Source organism: Pleuronectes platessa, chromosome 6 (assembly GCF_947347685.1).
Source record: "Pleuronectes platessa chromosome 6, fPlePla1.1, whole genome shotgun sequence".
In the NCBI taxonomy this organism is placed as follows: Eukaryota; Metazoa; Chordata; class Actinopteri; order Pleuronectiformes; family Pleuronectidae; genus Pleuronectes; species Pleuronectes platessa.
Window position 1 is genome coordinate 9,549,458 of NC_070631.1, and position 20,862 is coordinate 9,570,319.

Sequence of the window (20,862 nt, forward strand, 5' to 3'; positions counted from 1 at the left end):
AGGCTTTTTTTTTGTTGTTGATTATTTAACACATTTTGTTACAAACACAGGTTTTATGATAATCATCGATATAAAGTCAGTATCATATTGAACAATATTCCCAATGAAAATAAACAAACCTCAAGCTGCAAGGGCAAACTTTTACAAATCAAACGCCCTCTGAAACTCGAGGGGGAAAATAAATAATATATAATAGTAATATAAATTCATATATATGAAGGTATACACACATCACTCTTAGTAGAAGAACAAAAATCCAAAGTAAAAAGCGCCAAATTTTGAAATATAGTATAATATAGATATACCCATATCTATGGCTTCATGATTTGCACGTGTGAATCAAGCTATACAGGCTAAATGAGGATTGCAATTTTGTACACGTCTAAGAATACCCATATTCATCTGCAGCAGAGCAAACAGTTCCAGTTTTGCATCGTGTGGAATGAGACAGTTGTGTGCAGATGCCGAAGACGTCGCTTTGGTATGACAAAAATGAACACAGGCATGCAGTTAAGACCACGGAATCAGGGCACAGGAGGTCATGGACACGCGGCGGGAAGGAGAGTCTCAGGCGCCCATCATGATTTGTCTCGTCGAAGTTAACATCCTCTAATATGATCAGTCACATCTCGGTTAATCTCTCTCCGTCGACACACAGGTAGTCACGGAGCAAGCACTCTCACAACAAGCACACACGGGTGGAATGTCATTGAGGCACATATCGAGGGGCTGATGGCAGACGTTTTCCTGAAGTACAACCCGGTATGAGGAAGAAGACATACAGGTACAGGTTGTGAGAAGAGCGCAGGAACAGGGGGGGGGGGGGGTCACACATACATCCAGACGTCTCCCAGTGGCCACGACAGAACCATAGGACAGAGATTGGTTGCTGATCATGGGCTCCTTCCGCACCCAACATTAACATTCGTAGAAATCCTACCCCATTGTCTTTCTTCTATTGTCACCTCGGAAAAGTACACAAAAACAAACACAAAAAAATCCAATAAATAACACCAATCGAATAAAAAGACATGAAGAAAGCATCACGAATCGGATTGTACTGATTTTCTCAGTGGGGGTTGATGGGAAGTGCAGTCCATGGCACCTGTAGCGGAGGCCTGATGTGTGTGTGTGTGTGTATGTTTGTGTGTGTCCAGCACTGGCAACAACATGTTTCCCAGAGTTACTTTCCCTTTATGTGAATGAACAAGAGTGGAGTCAGTAAAAACACCAGCGGACAGAAACACAGCACGTGGACTCGACCCGATCGTCGTCATGCTTCATCTCTAATTGATTGTGTCCCTGTGAAGGCGTGAGACAGTCGCACAAAGGAAATACACAAAAATCTGCTTGGTTCTAAGACTCAGTCTTCAAAAGCTAGCCGGTTCACGCAGCCCTTCATATTCACGATAATACCATAACATGTGCACATTTTCAAACTGTGACAAATAGTGACAGGTTCAAAAATAATAATAATAATAATAGTAAAAAAAAAACAACAACAACAAAACTGTTAACCACAACAATAAATCAAAAAAGCACCTGCACACACAGACTGTGAAACAAAAGCACTTCATGTATACAAGGTACTAGATCGGTTTTGGTTCGATATTAATCAATTAGTTTACATTAGTGATGCAAAAAAAGCGTGTGCAGAATATATGTTTCAATCAATATCTAACAGAGAAGTCTGACGGTGACGTTGTTCCACCCCCCCATCCCCCCACCCCCCCCGCCCTTGGTTGAAAATAAAGAAAAAGCAAATACGACAGGAAAAGAGTAAACTGGCACAATAACAGGTTGGTTAAAGCCCCATGGCTTGCTGTCCACAACAAGGCAAAGTATAAAAGCTTTTTTTCCCTTATACAAGATATAAAATATCACACACAAAAAAGAACACACAATAAAGCTTAGCATCCAGCACTTAATAATAATAATAATAATTAATAAGTAACATCAACAACAGTAATCATAGTTCTGATAATCATAATAAGACACGTCATCTGCCTCACTTGAATTGTCATTAACATGGAAAGAATCTTAAGAAAATCAATATAGACTTTTTTGGACACTCAGGCAGTCACACGCACACACACACACACACGCACACGCACCACGCACACGCACACACACCGCACGCGCACACACACACACACACACACACACAGACACACACACACAGAGAGAGAGAGAGGAGGGAATTCTCAAAAGAATCAGGAATCCACAAACAGGGTTTTTCAATAAATAGCCGTTAAAACAAAGCAAATTAATATTACACTCTCTACAAATATCAAACTCTGAATTTTCAAGCACAAGTTTTGATAATCTTCTTTTAAACTTTACAAAGCTGGAGGGAAAGGAAAAAAAAATTATATATATATATATTTCATCAAAAGAAAGATAAAGAGTCTGCATAATCTGTGTGTTCAGAAACTGGAATTACATGAGCAAGGGAAAGGGAACAGGAACAGGTGAGAGACGAGGCTCTCAGGTCCGATGGTCAGCGTGAGAGGAACGTGAGAGAGAGAGAGAGCTGGTGGTGTCGGTGGTGTTTCCAAACAGGGAAGCAGAAGCTGATGTGCACCGTGTTTCAAACTCTGACACTTTTCTCTCTCTCTCTCTCTCTCTCTCTCTCTCTCTCTCTCTCTCTCTGTCTCTGTCTCACTCATACACACTTCACTCCCTTGTTTTAACCCCCCCCCCCCCCCACAGAAAAACAAATCTGTATGTTCATTTTGTCAAAGTTCTCGTTGGAATGAATCGATAAGAAACCGCGGTGGTAAACTCAGGTGAAGAAAAAAGATTAAGGACCCCACCGAAAAAAGGCATAGGCTATAATATATAAACAGCAATCTGCACAAAGATTCAGTGATCTCGATTTCGTGATAACAGTCAAGAGGACATGGAGCTCACGTCCTTAAAGGTAGGTGCGGTCACCGAGTCGCTCAGGTAAGCAAAGGTCAGATCCGAAAAATGTAAACCACGGGTTCAGGGCTTTGATAGGAGTCAGTTGTCGTTTAAAGTGCAAGTCTGTGGCAGTGGGACTCTGCATCGCGGTGCCAGCGGGCCCCCCCCCCCCGTCCTCCGACACACCAAGCTTTGCAATAGATTCAAACTCTCCCTTCAGTCATAGGGAGAGAGAGAGAGAGAGACACTTCCCCCTAGAAACATTACAGCCAAGGTGGACCCCCCCCCCCCTCCCCCACCCTCCTCCTGGCTGTTTCCCTACACTGTCAGTGATTCTTGGTTTCCATGGCGATTGTGATGGCAAACACACAAAGTTACAGACCGACGTTGGCCATGTCCTTGGCAGCGTCCTCGTTGATTCCTGCTGTGACGGAGTAGAAAACTTACTGGACTCTGGCCTGAACCCTCAAGAAAGAAAAGAACACACACACACACACACACACAACAACAAAAATAACGCAACACTGCATCAGAAGTAAAGGAGGTAAGCAGAAAAAGCCTTGAGCCAACTCTTCACCACTCTCCCTCTACTATGGCAGCCAAGGTTGAGAGTAGCCTAAGTGTGTGTGTGTCTGTATGTTTGCGAGTGTGTGTGTGTGTGTGTGTGCATTTGAGCATGTCACTCAAAACGGTTTTAGATCATTGTCGTGCATCACCCTACAGCCTTTCCGTTCACAGGAAGGCCCCGCCCACGTGGAGACGAAGGGGGAAAGAGAGCAGTGGTGTCTGCCCAGCAGATCGCAGGAGATCTTCAGGAGGTGAGGAGGCCACGAGCAGGAGCCGGACGGGTTCTAGGAGATCCAGGTGAACTCCCGCTCTGTCCCGCTCTGCTGCTCGCCCTCCGGTGCCGAGGAGTCGCTCTCCTCCTTCTCATTGTCCAGTGCTCCGTGTGCCTCGGCGCTCATCCCTGAGTCCTTCCACTTCACCGCCTCCTCCTCCCCTTCTCCCATCATCTCGCCGTCCCCTTCCACCAGCATCTCCTCCTCCCCCTCCCCCTCCCCCTCCCCGTCGCCGTCGCACTCCGCCTGCTCGTCGTGGAAGCGATCCCCGGGATACAGCTCCTCCTCGGGGGAGATGTCTCCCCCCACCTCCCCGTTGTGGTCCAGCAGGGCGGCCATGCCCCGGCCCGAGCAGTCGGCGCAGACGCCGTGACGCCGGGAGCCGTGTTTGATCCCGACGCTGGCTGCCGACATGAAGACCCGGCTGCACACTTTACACACATACTTCTTGTCTTTGCTGTGGACCTGTTGGACGGAAACACATCATTTCAAACAATTACTCATTGACACTTTGGATGAGGTGGAATTTGTCTGCCCCCCTTCCGGTGACGGTGTGCGGCCCCTCACCAGTGTGTGCCTCTTCATGTGCTCCCTCCTGGTGAACTTCTTGCCACAGATCTCACAGGGGTAGGGCCTCTCACCGGTGTGTGAGCGCATGTGCCTCTTTAGGATGCACTGGTGCATAGCGGAGAAGCTGCAGTAGGGGCACTTGAACTTTTTACGGATCACCGTGAAGTCATTCACTGTGGGGACAGAGAGAGAGAGAGAGGGAGGGACGGGAGAGATAAAAGAGAGAGAGAGAGAGAGAGAGAGAGAAAGAGAGAGAGAGAGAAAAGATTATTGTTGAGTGAAGCTCGTTTGAATAAACCCAGTCGTCACTTCTCAGTTATTACATTTAATTAGCAGCATGGTCTAGAAATGTACCATCAATTCCCATGGCCACCCCAATCCCAGTCAAAGCTACAGTTGCCCTGGCAACAGCTCTTCCTCCATACTAAAGCAATAAAGGCAAAGAGAGATACTATAAACACACAACACAACACAACAGTCGGTCTGCCTCCACTGCTCTCCAAGGTCTCGGCTATGGACAGCGAAAACACAGACAGAGAGACAAACACAGACGGTGACATGAAGTTGGAAGGTTGGGAAATAAAAGCGCTCACACACACACATACACAAACACACACACACACACACACACACACACACACACACACACACACACAAAGGGAAAATTCACCGAAAAATTGAAATAATGTTAATACCATGTCCGATTCTTGTGTAGAGGTCTGTTAAGCCAATTATCTTAAGGTCTAGACTTAAATGGTAGTTAAGCTAGGTGAAGGGCGTCCAAGTAAGCAGATTTTGTGGGTGTGTGTGTCTTTGTGTGCGTGTTGGTGTGTGTGTGTGTTTCTAGCCAATGAGAAGCTTTGCAGTCAAAGCATACAGTACACAACCATGAAAGATCAGGGCTGAATGTATGCACACAGGCACAACACAACACACACGGTGCACAGTCACTGTACATAAAGGATGGATTCAAACACACAGTTAAGGGTCGAGTGAAATAATATGATACAATTACCTCCGTCGGCAAATCGACTTCTGTTCTGATTAAAACACGTGACAGCAACAAAAAAAAAACACATGCATGTACACAAACAGCAGAACAGATGAGAGCAGACATCAAATTAACGCAAACACGTGAGACAGACATATTGTTGTGATTATGTGTGTATGTGCAGGACACAGACAGCTGCAGAAAAGAGGGAAATAAAGTTTTCACAATTTCCATAATAGTTTAATTACAGCATTAAAAACTACAAGCAGAATCTCATTCCGTTTAGAAAAGTACATGTTTTTGTACAATACATGTTTGTTTTTTTTTATAACCTAAATGATCTTTCAGTCTTAACAAACAACACATTCTCCAAAACAAAAAAAACAACAACACAACATCCACACACTATTTGCCAGTTCTCCTCAGCGGCTGATACTGCAGAGATCCTGATTAGTTCCTGACTTCTCTAAGCCTACCAGTCCATTACAGCTGCTGGCTAGGACAGTGTGTGCTACCTGAGAAATGGGATTTCGTATTAGGAAGGATTTGGCTTTTGGGAGTTCATTGTGTATATACTGTATATATATACACAAACACGCGCACACCCACACTCACATTCGTACAACAGAGAGGGGGGGTAGATTCCCGACGCACACTATAAGATGTTTTATCCGCTGCACGCATGCAGAAATCACAGATCTACGTATGTTCCCGGAGCGAGTGGATTATTAGAGCGGAGCACAGGTGGACGTGTCCGCTTCAGGTGCAGTATTCACAGTGTGAGTGCACACACAGTAAAACCTTGAGAGCTTGGTTGTATCAGGACAACATCTCGTTGCAGGGTAAAGGCCTGCTGGATACTCAAAGGAGGAACATTTGGCTGAAATGTGTCTGGATTTTTAAATACTGAATCCACGCTCCTGCAGCCTGCTATCTTCACCACCTCCCTGATTCTCCTCTCCAGCATTTTCCCACTTGTCACCCTTGATCCCCCCCCCCCCCCCCTATTTTTCTCCCTCGCCCTCACAACCACACCATTATCTGCCTGCAGCAGTGACATCACTAAGCCTGGTCTGGTTTAAAGGGAATCTGCCCCTCGGTCCCCACTTCCTCTTCAGATGAGGGGTCAGGGGTTAAGAAGGGTCGGAGCCATGAAGGGCCAATTACTGTCCAGCTCCAGCCACACTCAGCCACTAGAAGATGCACAGATCTGCGACGGAGAGAAAGAGAGAAAATGACACCACCCCAACCCCCATTTTAGCAGCTACAGCTACAGCTCATTGTTTTAGCTGGCTTTGTTCTCGATCGGCACATCCCCTCCATCTGCACTGAACTCACAGAACTGACCCAAGACAATTGAGTCAGACTGGAGACAAGCTCCTGCACGTCCAGCGGAGGTGGATCCGTGGCAGAATCACTTCTGTCTTTTCCTTTCTCTTCAAGTAACTGTAACCACACATATTTTAAATTGACATCGTTTATGCCAATAATTCATATTTGTAACATTTATTGAGTTGCACTGCCGAGGAAAATTGAGCTGATTTGACTTTATTCAGCTGTCCCTGCTGTAATACTACAGAGTTCCTGCGGGTGGTGTGGTTGTGTGGGCCGTGAGCCACAGGAAAGCCGAGCAGATATGAACTGAGTGTCTTAGTGCCCATAACGCAGGCAAGGGTGAACACGAAGATAAAGATCTCTCTGCCTAAAAAGGAGAGAAGACTTGAGTCAGACGGGGGACTGGCGACAGCGAGCCAGACAAGTGGTTTAGAGCTGGGGGGGGGGGGGGACCGACCCCCAGTTCTCTGCACCCGCAGCACACAGTCATTCACCTTCATACCTCCAGTTCAACACAGCCATTCACAAACCCTAACAACCCTGCGTACAGCCAGAAGTCTGTTTAAAAGATTCGTTTTGCATAGAAATTCTGCACCTCTGACATGTTGCTATATCATCTATCATAAAAAATATGACAAGAAATTTAACAAGATGTAAACAAAAAAACAAAAAAAAAATGACTCTCTCTATGGATTAATAATCATGTCAACAGACATTTTGATCAGTGCAGTGACACTACAAGTCATTTTTGGCATGAACAAAAAACACAAGTGAGGATACAACACTAACTGGTGGGTGTGGGTGTGTGTACATAAACCTGCCGCCTGTGTGTCCAGTCTCAGTCTTCCACATTGATACTGTGATTATGATTGTCAACTTGCATCTCTTGAGAAAGCCGCCACAGTGGATATATAACCCCGCCCCTGGACATTTCCATCCCAGCTCCGCCTCCCAGTATGGTCCCTGGCACTGAGCCCACCTGGCAGCAGACTTTAACGTGTGTCGCCAGGTTCTTTTGGGTGCTAAAGGCCTTGGCGCAGGCGGGGCAGGTGTGCCCTCTCTCTTTAGAGTGCACGGACGACAGGTGCCTGTGCAGGTCTGTGCGGTCCCTGAAGTGCTTCAGACAGTAGAGACACTGCATCAGCTTCTTCTTGAAGTGGATGGTCTTCTCGTGTCGGTCTGCGTTGGACTTGAGCGTGAAGCTGGCGGGGCACTGGGAGCAGAGGTAGCGCGCCGGCACTGACTCGGCCACAGCGGAGCGGTAGAGGGACTGGTGGTACGGGAGAGGCTGGGACTGGGACTGGTGACGGGGCTGGGTCGGACCCTGCATGTCCCAACCCATGGACAAGGCCATCAGAGACAGGGTGTGGCGGTATTCGTGTTCCCTGAGATGCTCCAGGCGGCTGAACAGCCGTTTGCACAGGGAGCAGGCGAACCCCTGTGAGGGCCAGGCGCCGGGCTCTGGCAGGAGTCTCTCCCCTGATCCAGCCTCTTCGCCCAGCACCATCGGCCCTCTAGTCCCTCTGCCAGCCTCGGACACTGACGCAGGCATCAGCCCACCAGCACAGCTCCCATGGACCATCTGATCCCTCTCGACAGGAGACTGATCACCTTCCAAGCCTGAGATAGCAAGAGGCAGAGTGTGAGAGAGAAATAGACACGTATGGCACAGGAAATAAAAAGAAAACACCTCTCTTTAGTTATGACGTATTTGGATACAGCCTGAAACGTACCTGCGCTGTATTTTTTCATATCCTCTTCATCCTTTATGACCTCCTGTGAACACAGAACAATTCATTATGCCACAAACACACATTCATAGAGGCTGTATGGAATATTGTCTGGGCATGCAGGAGGCCGGCAGGTGAAAGAAGCTGTGAAGACAAGACTGCTCGACGTGAGACACACAGAAACACACATGAAAACAGAAGAGGAAAAAACTGAAAAGAAGAGAAGTGACAGGTCAGAATGATTTAAAGAGACGAGGAGGCAGAAACAGTAAAAGTCTCGTACGGTAAAGAACTGACAGCTCCTGGAAGCCGGAGCTGTCCCACAGAACGAGCTCCTCCGTTGATCTACAGTATTAATAATATAATCCCTCTGTTACTCATATACTCAACCCCCACTTGGATGCACCCGTCCCCACTTTCTTCTCCCGTCTTGCATTACACCTCGACTGTATCCGTCCTCCATCTACACCATGCTCCTGTCATTCCTTCACCCCCCCCCCACCCATTTCCTTGGCCTCCTCCTCCTCCTCCTCCTCCTCCTCCTCCTCCTCCTCCCCCTCTCTAAGAACAGAACACTGTGCACCGGGCAAACAGATGGCTTGTCCGTAGAGATGGGGAGGCTTGTTGGGAGGCAGGTCCGCTGAAATCAAACGCTGCTCCTAAATGCTCACCCGCTCACATGGAGAGGCGGTAAAACGCGCGTGGACACATGCTCATACTGTCGTGTTCACACACACGCACACACACACACACATGCACACACACTAAGCAGAGCAAACAATTTCCTGGGCTGCGAGAGCAACCCTCTCATTGTCTACTTGTATTGATTCTACTCAGTCTCATCTCACTACCTTTCCCCTTATCCACCATATCTAAGCACACACTGCCATTGTGACAGGATGTGTCATCCCTAATCCGACCACTATAAACCACATTACTGCTAATGCCGAGCAAAGACTCCCGGCTTGGAAGGTGAATTCTGTTCTAGCTCTATTAAAAGAGAAAAGAAATTGTATGAAACGTGAGACGAGAGCGAGGAGCCGGAAATCTGAAAGGGAGAGAAGGAAAAACAATCGTGCAGAAAAGAAAGACAAACAAAAGACAGTGTTTCTTGTGCAGCGTGGCAGGAAATGTGCCAGATTCCACACGGAGAATGAGGAACGAGAGAGGAATTGAGCGATGATGTGCTTGTGTGTAAAAAAGACTCTGCGCTGATTAAAAATAACCCCATTAACACCCAGCCCCCATCCCCCCCCATCACTAGCCGGTACCAGCGTCACCTCTCAACCCCTCTCTGTGTGTTTGCAGGAGCAGGGTGAAGCTGCCCCCTGGATCCTCGTCTCCACTTTTTGCACGCCTCAAACTTTAATCCGACTGGAGTTGCGGTACCCAGAGAGCAGCCTCCGCCCTGGAGATCATCCAGGCTCTGTGTGCTTACCTCAGGCAAGGTGGAGGGCTCCGGGCCCTCGGGAGCATCTTCCACGTCCATGTCCGACCCCTCTGCGCGCAGTGGGGGTGCCCCAGCCCGCAGACCGGGGGCCTCCAGGGGCCGAGGCTCAGAGGGGAGCAGTGGTGTGGGTGGAGTGGGTGGGCAGTATGCCAATGTTGATGACGACGATGATGGCGGTAGTGGTGATGGTGGAAGATGAGGAGGAAGAAGAAGAGGAGGAGGAGGAGGAGAGGAGCCAGCCCCCTGTTTGTTTTGAATAGTGGCCCCCGTGGCCCCTGGCCGGAGCGTGCTGCAGTAGTTGTTGGAGCGGAGCCCTGAGGAGCACAGGAAACGAGTCTCACCCACCCACTCACGTACAACTGCAACTCTGCTAGCAGCTGGCCACCACAACACAACGGGAGAGAGTGGGCAGGGGGGCGCACAGAGGCTGCCAGTGCTACACTATCAAACACAGTGGAGAGGGGGAGGAAGAAAAACTCAGAAGTTTCACTTTCCACCAGCCAAGGGGAAAGGGTTAGGGCTTCTCTTCTCTCTTTTTCTCTCTTTCTCTGTTGCTCCTCTGCTCTCCTTCTCCTTCCACCCACATGCGTGCGCAGAGGGTGGCAGCGTGTGTGTGTTTTGCGAAGCGTTGTGCATGTGCTGTGCGAGCGAGTAAAATGCATATAAGGAGAGGGCTTGAGGATCCTCTGTAGCGTGGAGGGAGATTGTTTGGACAGGAGCCATCTTGCAGCTCGAGTGAGGACTTCTTGTACACGCAGGGTAAAGGACAACTATATCGACCATGTAAGATGTTTACCAGCAACAAGTGAAGGCACGCTGGAAGAAGAAATGCGAATTTCTTACAGAACCTTTAGCTCTTCTCACACTGAAGCTATTTCTGCCTACATTAATACCCCCCATTAGCCCGTAGCACGAGTGCCTCTCCTCTTCCTGTAGTGCATATTAATCAAAGTAAAATGCATTGCAGGTTATTGCAGACTCTGAGTGCGTCTCTGTGTGTGTCTTTGCAAGTGTGTGTGTGTGTGTGTGTGTTTGTGTTTGTGTGTGTACGGCAATGTGTGAGTGTGGGCAGAGTTTTGGGGAATGTCTCCAGAGTTATGCAGTGGGTTAGCCATTCATTGCCCTCCTCTGCACAATGGACAGAATCACACAACCATGAGGCTCGACCGTGGACGGATTCTTGGAATGTTAAACTACCGCGCCCGACACTCCCCACTCCCACTTGCTGAGAGTACACACACATTCACACACGTACACACACACAAATGCTCAACTCCCCGTCTCCTCCTCCCCACCTCCGGCCGTGACGGAAGGAACAACATTAACAGGGAAGAAGAAGACGGATAGTCAGGGGATGAGCTACAGGTGAGAGACACCAGGCAGTCGACACCTCTCTGTCGTGGCAAATATCTACGTCGTCCGGGTTTAACAGTCTCGGTTCAATACGTCGCTGGAAGAGTTTTCAACATACGTCTGTAATTTCTAGCGCTCTCGTCTCGCTGAGTTTAATTTTGCTGTCGTGTCTGCCGAGTTGTAGAGAAAACAAATAACAGCAGGCTGAGTCACTGAACAGCGACAAGAGCGAAAGAACCAGAAAGAAGAAAATGTGCAGTAAGGTGGTGTAACTTGATTGACTTTTAGCACTCGATGAAGGCGGAGGAGCTCAAACACAAGCTGCGGTCCTCTCCCTCACCTCCACCTGCTCCCGAGACACGGTCACAAGACCTGTTGGCCCTGCTGGGGGACCTTTGCAGGTGCCAGCCGCTAATCGCCTAAGAGCTGGTAAGTCCGTTGTAAGGAATAAAGAGTGAGATAGGATTGGGGCTGGCCATGACCTAATGGCAAAAAGAAAAAAGAGGCTTAATGACACCTTGTTAGCACTACCCCCCCATTCTCTCTCTCTCTCCCCCCCCCCCCATTTTCTTCTCCTCTCACCCCAACCTGTCGAGGCAGATGGCCGCCAACACGGAGTCAGGAGTTTTCTCTCCACCCAGTCGCCATGTGCTTGCTCATTGTGGGAACTGTTCAGATACTGTGTGTTGTGATGTGGTGCCATACAAATAACATAGAATTGAACCCCACCTGTATTTGGTGTGTATCTACTGAGATGTTTGGAAAAGTGCCTCCAAATCCAAAATCTGGTGAGTGGATTAAGTTGCCTTTGACAGAAAATCCCACAATCAGATTGGAGTTATCTCCATCTCCTGAATCCATATCGAGTTTAACATTGACCCCTACTGCTCTTTCTTTACTTGCATTTGACAATTTTAAAGGTACACTATTTTCGAAATCCCCCCCTTGTGGTTCTGCACATTATTTTGTTGTTGTTTCTTTGTTGTCTAAACATTATCTTTAATATTTATCTGATCATATAAGAAATTATAGTGGAAGGGGTTGCTACAATCCAAATTACAAATCTGGTGCTTGGCTTAGTTTGGCAAAATCTATGATACGATCATTTCTAAAACTGGAGAAATCTCTAGAGTGGCTGGGGAGTCACTGGGAGCCGGTGTATTCGGGGTCCATTTTCAAAAGTAAACATGAAGTGATGAGAGCGGGTTTGAGGGAAAAGTTCAATAATGTCAGCATCATCCCTGCAGTTAATTGGATGTTCTTTCTAGAGCCGGAACCAAGTGTTCGTATGGACAGGTGCGCGGGGACTGTCCTGCAAAGAAGCCACTGTCTGGCATTGATCGTGTGACGCATGCACGGAGGGGATGAGGGGGCCAAATCCAAATGATCTTAATTGATTCAGGAGGGCTGATTGACACACGGACTGGTTCCACTGTATTGTTGGCATTCGGCACGCTGAGAGGATGTGGCCTGTGGCCTCATCTGCGGAGGATGGCGAGGAGAGGAGCGGGCGCATTTGAATTGCAAGCCCCGTCAACCAGGCGCGGGGTCAGAGCGGTTTGAATTTCTAAAGAGAGAAAAAGGTATTCAGTGGCTAAACTGCGAAACATTGATTCTCCGTTTTGATCTGATTGTGAATGTATGAATCTCATGGGAAAGAAAAATGTTTTATTAAACAGTCTATTATCATGAAAAGAGAGAACAAGAGAAAAGGGGGGAGGAAGAGAGGGAGGGAGGGGGAGACAGAAACTCTATGTCAAGGCCTTTGTTGATACTCAGTGGTCTCTCTTGATTTGGGCCAGGTGACCTTGTTCTACCTCCTTCTCTTCCCAGATCAATACTTTCCCAGGATATTTTTTAGACCAACACACTTTGATGCTCCGCAGCGTAAGTTAAAGACGGGGGGGGGGAAAAGTCGTGGAGTCAGACAAGTATGGAGCAATTGAAGGAGCCAGCCAGAAGGGGAGGGGGGAGCGAGGGAGAGTGTGAGGGATGAGTGTTAAGGAGGGGTGAAGGAGAAAAGGATGGAGGGAGGGAGGGATGGCATGAGGGGGAGTAAGAGAGGGAGGTAGGGAAGGGGGGAGAGCAGGAAGGATGTTGAGCAGGGGTGAAGGAGAAGCAGGGAGGAGAACAGGGGGGGGGGGGGGTTGCATGGAGGGAGGGGGGGAGGGAGGCAGGGAGCGGCGATCTGTCAAACCGGGCAGACTTCTCCTCCGCCCAGTAATCTGAGGTACACTGTTTGTTTATTTTCTGTCCTCATTTAGACACAGGGACAGACTCGGGGTGGGAGGGAGGGAGGGAGGGAGGGAGGGAGGGAGGGAGGCTGCTGGCCATCTCGACAAACCCATTTCCCCGACCCCTATTGTGCAGGGAATTCAAAATAAGGTACGGCTAACCAAAAAAACCTCCCCCAAGGTCCCTCTGGTGACGGCTGAAATACAGCCATAGGACTCATTCAAAAAGTTTTTCCTTTTTCCAAACGGGCGAGCGAATGATTAACATTCTCTGAATTCTCCAAATCTCCTTTTCATATAGTCAAGGCTTAGTGTGTCTGTAAAGTGTATCAAAAAAAGCCTCCTCTCTTCGCGGCAGCTTGTGAGGCTGTCTATCTGTGCTGTGACAGCATCTGATTCTCCTCTCTAAGCCAAGAGAAACATCTCAATCCCACACACTTAACACTCGCACAAAAGGGGTGATGTGATGTGACGTGCGTGCGCGGGCACGTGCGCGTCTCCTGCGATTGTGAGCGCGTGTTTTGGTCTATTCAGTCCTGGCCCTGTCTTTTATTTTGTATAGGTGAGTGGGGCTCAACTCAAAAGGCATGACGAGGCTCGGAGTTGTACCCTTCCTCTGCTTTTCTTCCGCTCACAAAGACGGGCAGAACTCGGGACAAAAGATCCAATTACGAGCCAGTAAAAGCAAAGGAACACAAACGCACGAGTAACACACGCACAGACACACAAGTGTGCCCACGCGGACATGGACTCAGGCAAATATTCGCTCACTCGAGTACACTCACACACACACAGACACACATCTACTGTACACACCCTGGCAGTTTAGCACCCTCACTGAAGGAAAGATAACACTGATAGAAGAAGAAAGACATCCTCTGTGGAATTAGGCACAATTAAGCGTCTGTATTGATCTATTATTGATATGATTAGAGATTGAACCAGCCTGTTCGTTGATTTTCGAACAGTACAGTATTTTCTGATATTCCACAGGTTTTCGAAGGCTTTACACATGTAAACACAAAACTGTATTAAATTTAAATTACAGAATGTCATCCATGATCACAAAAAATGTAAATGTTATGGTAAAATAAACAATTTTCCTGATGTTTTCAGGAGCAAAGAGCCGGCCTGGGTTTGTCTGAAGCTATTCTTCCTGTTCGGAGATTCCAGTGAACGTCTGAACAGTTGCTGCAGTTCTGTTGTGTTACTTTGCTGCTGTGAAGTGCAGCTGTAGACCCACTTATTCGCACAAAGAAACTGTCACATAAAACCAAACAAATTTTTTCTCACGACAGCGAGAGCCATCCCAGCAAAATGTTCTCTCACTGAGTCACCACTGACTACTCATCGCTGGCACTGCCACACACTCAAGTGGCACCTCGCGCACGTTCACCCACACACACACACACACTCACGCATTTATAGTTATTAAAATACAGTTGGCTGATAAGGTAAATTCTCTGCAGCAGGAGACACTCATGTCAAGCTTGTACATGTGTAACGTCTCACAGGTGACACTCAACCGCACACTGGTATATTTTTGTGTACATGAGTTATGACGAATTGTGGCTGTGAGTGTGTAACGATCAGTGTGGGTAAATAGTGACTTACACGACAGGGAGTGTCCTCCTTTGGGCAGGTACTCATAGAGCAGGGGGTTATCATCTCCCATCATCTCAGCCCGCAGCGACAGCAGGCTGTTCTTACTCATCAGTGCCGCCTTCAGATTGGCCACGGACGAGATGCTCCCGCCCCCGGCTCCTCCCCCGCCGTCCTCCGATTCGTTGGCGCCCATGAAGCCCGGCTCCGCGGTGAGGGCCTCTTCCTGTTTGAGGAAGAAGTCGAGGCGTTCGCCGCGGCTGTCTGAGCTGTTGGGTTCGGTCACGTCTGCCCCTGAGAAGAGATGAGTTAACAGAAGATGAGTGAGCTCTTGTGTTCTTCAAGCACTTTTGTTTGAAAAAACAACACAAACTAAAGCAGGGAAACTCAAGAAGGTGGAAAAGGACAAAGCCTCGAAACATTTCAAACAGCTTTCTATTCAATTTGAGGGATCACATGCGTCTTAAAAGTCGGACAATCCAGACCCTGTTGGATTTGTGTCACCTTTTAAAAAGGAGATGGTGGTAAAACGGCAAAAACCTTTCACATTGTACTTGAAAAGTTGTCACTTGGCCGATTTAAGTGTATTTAGCTTGACAGAAACCACAGAGGATAAATACAGAAAAAAAACCATACAAAGTACTTTTTTAAACCTCTCGGCCGAGTCATCGCTGACACCCGGTGTTTTCGGTAGCGACTACCAACACGTCACCGCTCTGATTCATCTCTCTCTCTCTCTCTCTCCTCAACTCCCGAACATACCTCATCATCACCAGTCAACAAAAATACATGGAGATCATAAGGAGACGGTGAGAGACAGAGAAGCAGACAGACGGTGTGTGCATTCTGACTGTGTGTGTGTGTGTGCATTATGACTGTGTGTGTGTGTGTGCATTATGACTGTGTGTGTGTGTGTGTGTGTGTGTGTGTGTGTGTGTGTGTGTGTTTTTGGCCGTCATTGTCATTGAAAGGAGAGCGTGTAGAAAAGCTGTCAGCAGTAGACATGTCGCTGGTGGTTCCACTGTGGATCTACAAGACTGTCAGACCACACTGCCGACGATGGCTTCGCTCAACACTACCACAGACTCACACACACACACACAAACACACAGACAAACAAACACACACACTTCCTAATTGACATTTTACTGATGACAGCTTTCTCTCTTGAAGACTTAGACAAAAATACACACCACGCACATCGCTGACTTAGACACTTTGAAAGCATGGCTTGGCTACACCTAAAAAACACACATAGACAACCACACACACAAACACACACAAACACAGACACAGACAGACTTCTGAGCACTAATGTAGAAATAACAGTGGCCCTGTACATAATTATGTGAGATTGTTCTGGACAGAAACCCTCTGACATCCTAATATCCAAGTCTCCTGCTCTAACCATAGTCCATGGGGGGGGGGGGGGTAGCATCCATGTTTTGCTCACAGAATGCAAAGCATGGATAGAAAAGCAAATGAGAAAGAGTGGGGGAAAAAATGTCATTAGGGGAACAGAATAGTCATATTGTCCATTTTAACAACAGTCAGGTAGTGCTAAGTGTTTCCTGTGCAGCCCGGTGCTCGTCTGCTGCAGGGGGGGGGGGGGGAGTCAAGGTGACAGAGGCACTAGTTTGCCTCTACGTCTGGAATACCGATGGGTATACAGCCTCTTTACAGCCTACTGGGTCAACGTTGACCACTCTGTGTCTCTCACACACGCACACACGGACACTGTCAGTCATTTTTCATCCTCAGTATAGATAAATGATCATAGATCAGATGGATGGATACACACGCTCTGTATGCACTGTCGCTCCTACGTGCATAAATCTGAAAGGTGTAGAGTTACGAGTGAGATACCGAAGGACGCAGCGAAGGAGATGGGGCGCGACAGACAAGATTGGCACACACATGAAGCAATCGCGCCATCAAACTAACGGCACACGCAGAGGGAGATATAAAAGAAAAGAGGAGATGAAGAAATTGGGAAGGAAGAGAGGAGGAGTGGACAGGGGAGAAAGAGAAAGAGTGAGAAAGGAAAAAAGGCAGGGGAGTGTAAAAGCGGGGGTGCTGAGCTGTGGAGGAAGCACAGAAGATACACACAAAATACACATGCATGCAACCACGCACTCCTCCATCCCACACACACACGCACACGCACGCACATACACACACACACACAGACAAACAAAGTTAATTAAGGAGGGGGTGTAGGGGTTGGCGCAAGGGGGCATAAGGTGCAGGAATTCATTAGAGCTCTGCCCCCTCCTTCAGTGGGCAGCCCGGCAGCCACAGGAGTCAATCAATAACATAGATCTGCTGTTGGCCAACAACAAACACACACACACACACACACGTTCACACACACATGCACCAACACACACACACATGTATGGAGAAAGGGAAGGCAGACAAATGGAAGGAGAGGAAGCGAAGGAGAGAGAGAAAGGAGGGTCACCTCTGACCCCCCATCTCCCTCCACTCATCTGTTCATTGGAAGAGCGAATGACCCCTGACCACTTTTCCCAGCATCCCCCTGGACACGTGCATCTACAGATGGAACATGTCCGCCCTCCCCACAGTCATACAGTAACAATGCTTCAGTCACACGCTGCAGATTCAATGGCAGAGCAATGGAAATGTGATCGCTGGTTGACGTCCTCACGGAAAACAGTTCTTTTTTCACGTGAGAAAAATGTGAGAAAATGAAAACATATACGTTTTAGCCATTAGGAAAAGGACTCCCCCCCCGCCGAGTCTCCGCGGGGCAAAATACAGTATCCTGCTTTCTGAGAATTTATCCACATTTGCCGCCCTAAGTGTGAGATATTAGAAATTAGTATTCATCTGACCGCAAACAGGCTCCCGACTAATTGGAATATAGACAATAATCCTCCTTCACTTGTGTGAGCTTTAGCGGCCCCGCGTAGATGTTGTGCTACTTAAAACTCATCCTGTTCCAACAGATAAAATCAGTTACCACACCAGAAACAGTCACACCTAATCCCATGCACGCAGCTTATGGATTTCATCATACGTGTGTGAGGATTTGTCGGAACACATATTGTGTTGTCTTCCAGAGGCAATAGGTTTAGCCATAGTTTTAGAGACAGTGCCGTTACATCATTCCTTTGTGCACATATGCTGAGTGTTAACATACTGGTTGTCATGAGACAACCTATGAATTTCAATGGCATGGGATATGTCTTTGAACTGCACGGTCTGATCCCAAAAAACAATGGCATTTTCCTCGTTTTTTCCCTCTCCCCTCCTTTCTTCTGCCTTTACAGTGCAGCGGTCTCTGTACAGTGAAGGGAATTTTCATTTTCCCCTTCATAAAAGAGTCCGAATAATTTAGATTTCTGCTTTCTGAAGAGATCCTCCGTTTAATTTGGTTGCCATGGTAGCCGGGCACCCTTGGCTTCAACATTTATGCTAAATCAAAACCCCCTTTTAAAAGGAGAGACAAATATGTGGAAATGGTGGTTCTCTTTGTTCATGTGTGAGTTGGTTCGTGCGATTGTGTGAACGTGTGTGTGTGTGTGTTTGTGTGAGTGAGTGAGCAATGCTGCAATATATGTGGGGGCTTGAGTGGGAAAAAGCAAAGGCGGAATAAGACTTACCTTGGAATAAAAGATGTGTGTGTTGAACTATACTTCAAATGTGTTGTGACGGATATTGCATTTATCAGCCATTGAGAGAGTTACAGCTAATGGATAGGACATACAGTTTTATGTGCTGTGGCTGGAAGGCTGCACTGTATCTGAGTGTGTGCATGTGTGTGTGTGTGTGTGTGTATTTGGTTGTGTGTGTGTGTGTGTTTCTCAAGGGGAGTTGTGTTATTAGAGAACACGCTTTGACGCAGTAAAGCGGAGGAGAGAGAAGGTCTGAAAAGGGAGGGAAGGGTCAGCTGACCCAGTTTGACCTATGATCTTCTGTTCTGATTGTGCTTGAGGAGTGTGTCCCTGTGTGTGTGTGTGTGTGTGTGTGTGTGTGTGTGTGTGTGTGTGTGTGTGTGTGTGTGTGTGTGTGTGTGTGTGTGTGTGTGTGTGTGTTTCAACATATGCCTCCCTCGCCCCTAAAATGAAGCCAAACACTCTGTTGTGTAATTGAGTTTCCATTTTCTCAAATAAATATAGCTTTAAAAGGATGAATAAAACTAAGTTTACTCACAGCCACTATTTGCACAAGCACTCATGGCCTGGCTGTTGGTTGACACACTCCTTTAACACCTCCAGTCACACACATACGCACAAACATGCACGCACACACACACACACACACACATACATACACAACACACCACACCTTCAAACCAACAGAGACAGTAGCCAAACACATTGGAGAGAAAAAGTCCAGGGGTGGTTAAGCAACGAGTTACTGAGGCTTGTCGACCACAAGAGAGCTGTCAAGAAGAAAGTAGGGCTTGTGTGCATGTTTGAGAATGGTGAGTGCAAACAAAGGAGAAAGAATCTCTCACTGTGTATCTTTGTGTGTGTGTGTTTTGTGTGTGTGTGTGTGTGTGTGTGTGTGTGTGTTGTTTGTGTGTGAGTGAGTGTGTGAGTGAAAGAGGGACAGTAAAAGACTCAGAAAGAAACCTTGCCCCAAGTCGGCCTGGTTAATGGCTCGGCCAGCCCGAGGTTGAAAAGGACAAGACATTACAAGAGCCGTCTTGTCACAGGACTCCGCCACTCGCCATATTGTCCACGAGATGTTAGAGCGACATGATTCCGAAACGCAAATTGTCTCCTTCACCTTCTTTCTTCCACAAACGACTCCGTACACTGTGTGTGTGATTAGTGCATGTTTGTCCTCGAGTGGACAAAGAGGGGAGGGAAGGTAGAACTTGCTTCCTCAGCATGCCAGAGTTTGAGAGGGTAAAAAAGTAATTTCAGCCGAGAAGCGGGGAGTGAGGCACTAAAACAGCTCAAGAATTCAGAGGCAATTTAAAAAGCAGTGTGGGAGAGGGGAATGAAAAAAATGCTGGGTTAAAAAGGAGGGAGGATGGAAAGTAAAAGAGGTTGTTATTCTCTCTCTCCCTCTCTCTCTCTCTGTCTGTCTGTCTGTCTTACTCTCCCGTGCTCTCTCTCTCTCTCTGTTGTTTTTAGGGACTAGCCGGGCCACAACCTCCAGGAGAGATAGGGAAGAGTGGGTGGTGGTGGTGGTGATGGTGGTGGGGTGTGTGTGGATAGGGAGGGCAAGCATAAATCAAGCAGAGCCTGAAGGCTTTGGAGGAGGGAGGGACAGAGGGAAGAGAGTGGTAAAGGACAGGGGAGAGAGAGAGATATGATGGTGCTGGTGGTGCTGGTGGTACTGCTGGGGCTCGTGAGAAAAAGAGAGAGTGTGGGTGGAGGGGAGGAGAGGAGAGGAGCGCAGCGATCGCAAGAGTGGTGGGGTGAGAGGTGGATGGTGGGGTGATGGAGTGTGGGTGGGTGGGTGAGTGAAGGGGGAGCGCGGAGAGGTGAGGGGAGGTTACAGAGGCTGTGGGAGGGAGGGTGGGTATAGTGCCGGTGGGGGTGAGCAAGTGAGTGTGCGTCTACAGTAAGGCAGCTAAATTTGAAAGTGCATCTTTCTCTCTACGCCGTGGCCCTCCATCAATCCACAGGAAGACGCGGCCCGCAACATGTGATTACACATGTAGACAGTGGGGGGCAGTATATCAGGATGTGAAACCCTATGTTGGTGCCATATGATAAAGATGTACAATATGTCCCCACTTCCTTCCAGTCTCCAGAAATGGAGATATAATATTTGAGATACGAACGCTGCTAACTTAAGCATTTGGAATCTGCACAATAGTAATGAGGGAATGTATATGTATATAACATCCATGTCCTACGTGGGG

General features: G+C 47.8%; 1 protein-coding gene across 1 annotated transcript in view; it reads right to left on the bottom strand.

Moving 5' to 3' along the window:
* Nucleotides 1–3,211: 3,211 nt before the first annotated feature.
* zbtb46 (zinc finger and BTB domain containing 46) overlaps nt 3,212–20,862 on the bottom strand; it is a 43,306-nt gene continuing 25,655 nt past the window's right edge. The window contains 6 exon segments of the mRNA XM_053425351.1: nt 3,212–4,211; nt 4,314–4,489; nt 8,140–8,262; nt 8,376–8,418; nt 9,811–10,136; nt 15,024–15,305. Of these exon segments, the coding sequence (XP_053281326.1) occupies nt 3,759–4,211; nt 4,314–4,489; nt 8,140–8,262; nt 8,376–8,418; nt 9,811–10,136; nt 15,024–15,305 (1,403 nt within the window). The 3' untranslated portion in view covers nt 3,212–3,758.